The following is a 10653-nucleotide window of genomic DNA, read 5'->3' as shown; positions in this document are numbered from 1 at the left end:
AGATATCTCCTCCACAATTATCCATTTAGATTTTAGATAGGCTCCACCTAGTATTTGTACATACAAAACCAAACAAAATTTTAATTTTTGCAAACTCACCCATTTATTGTGTCATTTTACAGAGAACCACAAATATTTGTATTATTTACAAAATTTACTACACTAATAGAATACACTGATATATAACTGAAATTTAGTTAGCTCTAAAGGGTGAAATAAAGAAAATAAGTGATCAAAATCAAAAACTATTTCGATTTTTCATACATAAGACCCAAATTTATTGCGGAAATTTCCAATCCTAGAAATGGTGATCAAGCAGCAGCATCAATCAAAGCACTAAATCAAGATATTATTTCATATTAGTATGTGCATATTAAAATTATTATTTATTTATTGTTATTTATAATTTTTCATAAGGCAAGAGGCTGTAACAATTAAAGAACTTAATTAGATAATAACTTCATATATTCACTGCACATTACATTTATTTAATTATTGTGCTCAGTTTCAATTTGTTATAATGCAATGTTTTTAGAAAATTAAATCTTGCCAAGGTGCCAAGAAAATCTTTAACTGAGTGAGTGTGAGCATAATGAAGCATACTATATTTTCTATCTTCAAGTAAAAAAAATCTAAAACAAACCAAGAATTAAACCAACAGAGACGTGAAGACGGGAAAGAGAGAACAAATGGGAATACTACCTTGAGGGATCATTCCCCAGGCCTGGGACTCCGCGGAGAGAATAGATCTCAACCGAGCAGAAGCAATCGCGGTGTGGAGTGGAAGCATCGACAACAAACTCGCCGAGATCAATGGTAACCTAGGAATCAAAACACTACGCATGCTTACTTGCCCAAGTTCCAGTCAACAAAACTAAAAATGGATCAACCAAGTCGACAGCTTGCACCTTTGGATGCAAGAAACGCGCCGCGAGGTCGGCAGTGATGGGGGCACCTCGAATCCGAATGATTTCTTGGAGGCGGGGAATCTGATAATGGACGAAATTGCGCGAGCCGAAACCCTAGATCGAACCAGCAGAGGGGAAGCCGCCATGTTTCTTTTTTACCTCCTCCTGCTGTTAGACAGGGTTTTGCAATGCTTCCTGACTCCTGAGTTCGGATTTTTACACATGCTTTTTAAAATCCTTATTTTTTGAATGAATACTACTTATTCTTATTCTGTAAGTATTTCTCTTAGTCGATAGTATTTTTATCTTTTTATATTAATAACTTAACTTGAAAATAATCACGAGGGTATCTATATAAATAAGATTTGTTTTGAGAGATATACATACAATTATACTACTTTTATAGATATTAGAATAATTTAGATCTATTTATATATTATGTAAATAATTTTTAAAAATTAGCAATCCCATTTATGAATCACCGGTTGAACTAACCAACTAACATCCAACCCAACTTACTAACCAAGTAAACCCAACCCAAACCAACTAACCAACCAAACCCAACCCTACTCCTTCCTCATCATCCCCACCCAACCCTCCTCCATCCTTCCTCTTCTCGCTTCATTCTCTCATTCCTCCTCCTATCCTCTCATTCCTTCCTCCCTCCTCATCATCTCAACCTCCCTTGCTGGGATCCAACGTCCGCGAGGTGTTGGACACCAGGGTTTTGCCTTGAGCGCAAGGTCCCCCGTCGAGGATGCTGGTGAGGTTCGAGGATGTCGACGAGGGGTGAGGGTCTCTTGGCGGCAGCTCCGCCGAGATTGGGGGTCAACCTTAGGGACGTAAGCGGGGCTCGAGAATGCTGATGAGGGGCAAGAGTTGAGGATGTTAGCGAGGCTCAAGGACGTTGATGAGGTTCGAGAACGTCGACGAGGGACGAGGGATGAGGATGCTAGTGAGGGTCATGATTGCGTTCTCCTCGTGTGGGTCAACAGTCAACCTATGAACATTTTAGATATTTAAGATATTTTAGAAATAGAATAATTTTAATTAATAGAATATTATCATGGTGTTAGGGATATTTTCCGTATGTATTTTCTAAATCATAGAGTTAGAGTGTAAATACAAATTTAGCTAAAAGGTAGGGTGTTATATATAAATTTTTTAAATGAGAATTATAAGGAAAATGAGGGGTAGGGTTATAAAATTCTTAAAGATGAAGTCTGAATAATAGATAAAATATAGGTGTGATTTGTAAAATGACAAAAACAAAAGGACACAGCGTTCTTTCCGACATGGTCAGGTACTCAGGTGACCGATCGTCTTCTTCTCTTCCTCTTCCTCCTCCGTCGACGGGCTCCTTCGTCAACCTCCTCCTCCATCGGGTCGCCGCCTCCTCCTCCGTCGGTCTCCTCCTCCTCCGTCGGTCTCCTCCATCGACAAGTCGCCGCCGCCTCCTCCTCCTCTCTCTTCGGCAAGCCGCCGCCTCCTCTTCCTTCGGCCTCCTCCTCCTCCATTAGTCTCATCCTTCTCCTTCGGCAAGCCGCCATCCCCGTCCCCGCGGCCGCTGCCTCCTCTAATTAAGCTCGGGCTCGGCTCGGGCTCGGTCTGGCTCGCCTCGAGTTGAGCCGAGCCTAAACATCAAACTAGAGCTCGAAACCGAACCTGAGCTAAAGCCGGCTCGCTCAGGCTCGGTTCTTTTACACCCTCGCCCACCTAACCTTAAATTAGCTATTTAGCTCTCCTGCGTGCGAATCTTCTTCGTCTTCGGACGCCCCTCGAACTCTTCCGCTTCGACAGGTTTCGTCTCATCTAAACATTTCCTATTTCTCATATTTTTTCCATCTCAATCTCCATTAGTAGACTCGGTTTTTCAATTATGTCTACCTTCAATCGTTTCTGCGATCTCTTGAAGGATTTCCCCTAATAAAAATTACTTCTTCGAAGAATTATGATCTAAAATCCTCTCCTTTTCTTTAAACGATCGGCAAATTTCCTGTTGATCAGGACTGGGGTATGTGGTGATCCTGTGCTTAAAGTTTTGGGGTGTTCTAACGAGGTTTGGGTTTCTTTTGTGTTGGATTTATTTGTCTACAGCAATCTGTTCTGTCTAGTTATTTTTATGGGCCTTACCCATTTAATTAAGAGGATGTTTCTGTGACTCGAAAGGTGAAGGATTAAAATTGTCAGTCTGAATTATGTTGTCCAAAATTTGGGGTATACTTCAATTGGGAATTAGTTTAATTCTGATGGGTGGGAATTTGTTGCGCCAATTGTATATCTTTCTAGTTTCTCTCTTCTTATTCGTACTATTTTTTCTATAACTCTCAAGTTTATATCCTTTGAGCGTTGCCGATCATGTGAGGAACTTAATATCGCTGAGCAATCAGTGGGACTCTTAGAGATATTTGATCTCTCATATAATTATAGTCAGTTGGCCATCTGTTTTCTCTAACTGAATTTGGTTAAATGCCAAATTTAAGTTCTGCCTTTAATGGTATAGACATATAGCAACATTTGATCTGGTGATGTTCCTATTATTAAAAGTTTACTTTAAATTGACATGACCTGGACTGTGGTTAGTCACACATATTTGTGGTATACTAGCTGAATAATTAGGGCCAAAAGGCTTCACTTTTTGTTGTCGTATTCATGACATATCTTGTGTGCAGTTTGAAGGCCACTACCTTTTCCAATATTGTGAAGTCCTGTGAAAACTAATCTTCAGAAGCCATGCAGGTTGGTGACTTGATCCACTATACACTTATTTCATCTATTTAATCTTCACTAGCCAATCTAGTTGTTCTAGTGAAGCTCAGGTTTTGTTTTAGATAATTTATAATCTTCATTTGAAGCAGTTTTAATGATCTGCACTTGACTTTTTTAATCTGCATCTGCTGCAATTTATATACTCTGCATTTAAACCTTTTCTTTTGAGAAACTAATATGCATTTGGTACCATTTCTCTTCTCACTCGTTCTCAGTGTGAGAATAGTACATATATGTTAAGAATTGAAGTTTAGAAGGTGAACTTTGAGATTGTTCTGATTCTTAATTATTGTATTTCACCTTCTCCATGGATATTGGATTACAAAAGGATAAGCTTGGATAAAGATTACTTGCTAAACCATTTATAATACTAGGCTACACAAAATGAACTTGTCCCAATGATCATTGATCAACCCCTTCGTGTGTTGAAGTTGATAAGTCATTATGGTTAGTACCACATTAATAAATCGTAAATATGTCCTTGTGTACATCTCTTTTTTTACTTCTTTCTAGAGATGAATCTAGGCCTCGGTATGGAAAGTGTATGTAAGAAAGAAATGAGTAAAACAGCATCAAATCCAACTTGATTTGAGTATTGATGTTTTACATAGAGCTTGTTTGTTTTTTCTCCAGATCAGCATTTTATATAATTTGTTGACATGTTGATGCAAAATGTGGGGAAAAGAAGGAGATGGAGGAGGAAACAAAGAGAGAAAAAGAATGGGGTTTCACACCTCCACTCTTAAAATGGTTTTACACTAATTTTCTCAAAAGAGATCAAAATCAGATAATCTTCATTAATCTTAAAAGGGCGGGTCTATATATAGAACTACAATAGAAATAAGCAAAAGACACTCTAAATAAGAAATAAGACTCTAAATAAGAAATAAGCAAAAGACACTCTAAATAAATAAAAATACAAAATCGATCATAACCAAATTGTATAGGGAAGATTTAACTGTCGGCTCCTCCTGCATTGGTACACACGCTATCATGTCCTATCAATGATGTCCGTATCACATATCCTTGCTCGTCTACTATTATCCTTTAAAATTGATCTTTTCTCCATAAGGAGGGGAATATATGTGAGTACTAAATGCATCCATCGACGCATTGATATTTAAGAATGTAGTATCTTATACCAAAGGCTCATTCCATACCTTAAGGCGTTCTTGTCACTAGTCAACATTAAGTACGAGCCCCTTATACTTTATGCACCATGTAAGTAACCTAATTGAATGAAGTAACATGGGGACAACTTGAGGAACTATTTGTTATACTATATTTTTTCATGCTCTTCTGTGTAACTTTCTAGACTTGTATTTGTTAGCGGTAAGGTTTATGTAACAAAAGCATACTTATTTAATATTTGACCTTTTAGAGATCAATAGTTAATCTATAATTCACTGATAACTTGCATTAACTCCATAATGTAAGTATTAACTGTAGCTGAGGTGATTGGTACTGTCTAATCTAGGGGCAAAAAAGTAATTTTAGATAATTATTAAATTATTTTGTAAAAGTTGTATGGAATAAGATTAAAGAGAATGATGCATTACTATACTAGAAGAAGTTAAGTTGTTTAGTTACTATATTAAAATAAGAAAATTTATTCTAGAAGAAAATTATTTATATTCCACAAGTAAACGGAGGCCTAAAGAATTAAGGGTATGGAAATAGAGTTTTAGAGTCTTTGGTAAGGATTGTTGTGCTAGTGGCACATATTGTGCCGATTGGCATGCCCCAGTTAATGACACATTGACACACCTCTAAAAAGTTCTTTTTTGTATATTCTTTAGGTTCTATATATGTATTAGAGGTTATATTGGGGTCTCTCATCCCTAGATAATGTTGTATGATTCAACATATAATACGATTGAACACTTCCATTAATTGTTGAAATTTAGCTCAAAGTTGTGAAATTTGGATTCAAATCAACTCATATGGAGTTAATTAGCCATATGTTTCTACACCAACTTTGACTCAGTTTGAATAAATTTGATATATTAATTTTTAAATTTTGGCAAAATTTGGGGGAAATTAACTTTCACTTTTGATATCTATATTTTGAAGAGTATATTTCAGAGATCTACGTAGGATGACTCTTACAAAGATGGATCTAGCAAATTAGATTTGTACACCCAAATTGATTTCTAAAGGGTAAAACAAAAGGAAATACCTAAGAGAATGAAAGAAAATATACCTTTTGATGGGATTTGAAGAAAGAATTCTAAATCTCTCCTAAATCTCCTCTCTCTCTCTCCTCCTTTTCTTCTTCTTGTCATCTTCTCACTCTCTGTTTGGGGAAAGGTGCTGCCACAAAGAGACTCATTTTGTCTTTTTGACTTAAATTAATAGGTTTCAGCCTTTCGGACAGCAACCTGCACATAATGGGTGATTGACTTTTTCTTTTAATGTTCTTTCAAGGATATATTATGGAAGGTTGTCAGAGAAGACCATTTTTAGTTTTTTTACTGAACTAGTATCTAGAACATAAACATCTTGTTATAATTAAACTGATGATTCAGATTTGATTCATGGAGTTGGATCAACCAGACAAATGTTGGTACTGAAGGTAGAGAATTTTGAGGTTATTGATAGAACTATTGGGTCACTGGCAGAACTTTATGATTCTATGGACCTCATGGATGCAAACTATGTATCAAATTGTTTGATTAACTGTATACTTACCTGAGGAGAAGGCCGATGCAATAAGTTACAGGTTGAGTTGTTTAACTAATCTATTATTCTACTTCTATCTACTATGATATGCAGAGTTGAATGCTCTTCCAATGGATAAATAAAGTAGTCTTTGACTCCTTTTTAATCCTGTCATCATATAAATATTTAACTTTTCTTGAGCAGAATGCTTCAAAATTTGATTTTCTTCCTGATAATCGCTGTTGACAGGCATCAAGAGCAAGGCTTTTCAAGGAGTATAAGGAGGTGCAACGAGAGAAAGCAGCAGACCCAGATATCCAGTTAATGTGTGATGATTCTAACATTTTCAAGTGGACAGCTCTTATTAAGGTAGTGTCTTATGGCAAGGTACAATAAGTTGCAGAGTTGTTCGCTGACTAGACTTCTGTCTGCTGTTTAGGGGCCTTCGGAAACTCCTTTTGAAGGAGGTGTTTTTCAGCTCGCATTTGCTATTCCGGAACAATATCCTTTATTACCTCCCCAAGTTCGTTTTCTGACAAAAATTTTCCATCCAAATGTGCATTTTAAGGTCAGTTTTATCTCGAGTCATGGAATTATTTGTGTTATGGAACTTTTAAACTGCCTTCATCATTTGACCACAACTATAGATTGGAGCGGAACTTTTTATTTCAGTTGATTGCATTACATATATGTAACTAGTCTTAAAGGTATGGGTTAGGAAACACATAATTAAAAACATATTATATGCTGACGATCAGCCATTTTGTGGAATCTGATATTTTGTATGTATTGTAATTGAATTATATACTTTTTTGAGTTTCTATTTATGCAAAATAAGATAAGATCTATTGTGGAGTTAGGATGATGTGTCCTGTACAGAATTTCTTTTGCTTAGTTGCCTTCACTTAATTGATCTTTGCATCACAGCACGAATAAGTTTCACAAATGCTATGTTAGTTTTACTATTCCCTCTTTTTGCAGTTAGGCTTGGTTGAGGTAACTCTGGTGAAGAACCCACTATTAGTTTGTGACAATAATTGTGGCATTAAATCTTCTGTACTGTAAACTTGGAACTCTCAATGTATGTCTCATAATCAGCAAAGGATTTTTGGAGCTTATCAGGCTGGTTGTAGGCGAAGTACACCAAGAAAATTGGACCTTTTTTTCTTTTGCAAATTAAGTCTATCTTTCAAACTTATTAGAGGAATAGGTAAATTGTGAAACCTTTCTTGGAATAGGGTAAATTTTCTTTTGGAAAAGGGAATCATTATCAGCGTCACTGCTTCTGAAGAATACCATCTTTCAAACTTATTAGAGGAATAGGTGAATTGTGAAACCTTTCTTGGAACAGGGTAAATTTTCTTTTGGGAAAGGGAATCATTATCAATGTCAATGCTTCTTCACTTAGGTATTCTTTAGTAGATTATATCTGTGCGCAAAAACTGAAAAAAGTGACTTTGAGAGCAATTTGTGTTCATCAAAGGCAATTCAACCAATTCCTCTAAAATTTTCGGGAACTCTCCTATTCCCTGATAAGTTTGAAAAATAAACCTATTTTGCAGAAAAAGTCAACAACACACCGATGGGCAAGTTTTCTATGGCAGAAGTGATTGATATTGATAGGATTTGGTTACCTACATTATTTATCTTTCTGGGATTATTTATAAGCTGAACTAGAAAGTCATGGTAAGTATGAAAGGCTCCTTTAACTTTAGGAGTTTTTTTAATCATATCATGATTGGTCAATTTTGCTTGATTAGAAAGATCAATTTTCTGGTTCTTTTAAGTCCTACTATGATTCAGATTATATCAAATGAGTCCTAATATTTATATTTGGGGAAAAAATTAGATATTCTAGTATTACCTTTTGAGGCTGTTTTGATGCCTTTATACACATCAAAAGGAGACCCAAATACTGTAATCTTAATTATCTTGAAAATTGAAGTGCTACTTTTGTTGGAACTTCCACTTCTTATTTATTTGCCACATTTCTTTTATCTTTTGTTCTTCATTAACCTTCTCTGTTCTTCACTATTTTTCTCTTGGATTTAGCAGCTGAGATAATATCATTATTATATTGCTATTCTTATCCATGAATTGAAGTAAGAAAGTCAAGTTTTATTGTCACTTCCATCCTATTTGTTGAGCATCAAAGGAACAGTATTAGATATCTTCATGTGAGCATGGTTTGAGATGCCTGCCCCTAGACCTATATGTAGTTAAAGTTTTAGAAAGTTAGGACTTAAGAGTATAGTTAGCTTGAACCTTTTGGCGGAAGAATCAAAAATAAAAAAAGGACAGTAACATACCTTGCTAATCAAAATTAGATTTGAAATTTCAACTGAGTTCTCAACAATATGTTTTATGTCAAAAGTAAGTTTGCCTAGTGTTTCAAACATCATTCTTTTGACATGTGTTCTGACAGGAATGTAGCAATTCTTTGCGCTGACTGTTCTAAGCTCAAGTATTTGCTTGTCCTAGATGGCAAATTTACAGTACCCAGCTCAATCTGCATTGTTATAATCTAATGATTTCTCTTCTATTGTAATGTAGACAGGGGAGATATGCCTGGATATCTTGAAGAATGCTTGGAGTCCTGCATGGACCCTCCAATCTGTTTGCAGAGCTATAATAGCTTTAATGGCACATCCAGAAGCTGACAGTCCACTCAATTGTGATTCGGGTTAGTTAGCTTCATTTTGTGACAGATCAGTTTTAGTAATGTTCAATGAGAAATATAAGATATTTAAAAGATATGCAGAACTGCAGAAAACATCAGTTATGATACAAATAGTAAAAATTGTGAAGCAGTGAAGCTATGAAGGACAATAAAAGTCAATATATTGTGAAACCATCATCTAGGGAGGCAGCATCTTCCAGAAAATATATGAAGGCATAACCCAGATGTAGAGCCCTAGGGGCGCAGTGATCACAGTTGATTTCAGCTTAATATGGCACCCACCAGAACCTCAATGCTACTAGGGGGTGCAAGACGGATAAAATGTGTCATGTGGAGAGGCTCGAGATATCCATGGCTAGCAGCTATTAGCAAGTAGTAAATCCTTGTTTGCTTAAGATCATTTCCAAATCTTCTTTTCGCATGGTGGTCATCCCAATTGGATTGAGAAATTGTTTGCTTGAGATCATTTCCAAATCCTTCAATTATTAGAACTCTCTCTCAGTTTGCTTGCAGTAACTTGTGCTATCACTTATTAAACATGATTGCATTTATTCTGCTGGACAATTAGTGATGAGGGCGTACACACACACCAGATATATTGTTACAAGATTGTGTACATGTGCATTGCATATAAAATTTGAGTTACAAATTGATAATATTTATCATTTCTCATGTGCATGCAAATGGTCATTATGATGCTATTATTCTCTCTGGAACCTGGTGCAAACCATTAAGTGGCTCTATAATACTTATAATACATGTATTTTGCATGAAACCAATTACTAACAGATGATTTAGTTTTTTAGTTGCGTTCAGCAATATTGTGGACATTCTCACACTAGGAGATCCTTCTTGCATTTATTATGCTTAAGAAGTCCTGATGTCGGAGTCAATCTATAGCTCAGTTATCTGTGTTACAAGCAATGACTTTGTAATCTCTCAACAATTCTCATTCTCTTATTTTGATTTCTTTTCCTTATTTAGGGAATCTTCTACGATCCGGTGATATCAGGGGTTACCATTCAATGGCGAGGATGTATACCAGACTTGCCGCGATGCCAAAGAAAGGGTGATGATCTGTTAAGGATCAAATCCCTCATTTTACATCCTTCAGTGCTTCCATGTAATGCATCTATAGGTTGTGACTTGTGTGATTCTGATATTAACTCATGAACAGATCGCTCTTTTGTTCCTTGTTTGTATCACAACGTGCCTAACTACATCTCTCAAAAACTTGCTTTACTACATCAGTAAGTTAAGCATTTATGATCTTTGTTCTGAGCCTAATAATTATAGTTTCATTAGTCAGCAAAATTATGGCCATGCCTACTGCCCAGAATGATTTCTGCGAGGTTATCTTATATCTGTTTCTTCTTAAGAAAACATTTTTTTATCATTTAGAATCGCAGTTTGGTCATTTAGAAACAACAGACACCCGTAAGAAATATTTCATTAGATATTTCTTTCGAAGTTAACTATAACGGTATTTTTGGAAAGAGTTCAATGAATTTAGACAATTATTATATTTTTAAAGGATCGAAATGCTGATTCTAATTATTTTTTTATTGATAAAAATGATCTTTTAAATGTTTGCAATATCGAATTTTATATTTTCAACAAAAAGATACCTTTAAC

The 10653-nt window shown here is 35.7% G+C and overlaps 1 protein-coding gene across 2 annotated transcripts; it reads left to right on the top strand.

The window, feature by feature from the left end:
• Positions 1-2214: 2214 nt before the first annotated feature.
• On the top strand, positions 2215-10289 carry LOC140765832 (protein PEROXIN-4). 2 transcript variants are annotated; one of them, XM_073105089.1, is made up of 7 exons: positions 2215-2708; positions 2916-2967; positions 3581-3647; positions 6588-6707; positions 6778-6906; positions 8892-9021; positions 10003-10289. In XM_073105089.1, the coding sequence occupies exons 3-7, from the start codon at positions 3642-3644 to the stop codon at positions 10089-10091; spliced, it is 474 nt and encodes a 157-aa protein (XP_072961190.1). In that variant the 5' UTR covers positions 2215-2708; positions 2916-2967; positions 3581-3641; the 3' UTR covers positions 10092-10289. The 2 variants fall into 2 exon arrangements, with proteins under 2 accessions (XP_072961190.1, XP_072961189.1); XM_073105088.1 differs by lacking the exon at positions 2916-2967 and having other exon boundaries at positions 2216-2708.
• The last annotated feature ends 364 nt before the right edge of the window (positions 10290-10653 follow it).

Source organism: Typha angustifolia, chromosome 8, assembly GCF_048772165.1.
Source record: "Typha angustifolia cultivar Huaian chromosome 8, ASM4877216v1, whole genome shotgun sequence".
NCBI lineage: Eukaryota > Viridiplantae > Streptophyta > Magnoliopsida > Poales > Typhaceae > Typha > Typha angustifolia.
Note: the sequence above shows the minus strand (reverse complement) of the source record. Positions and strands in the feature narration are given on the sequence as shown.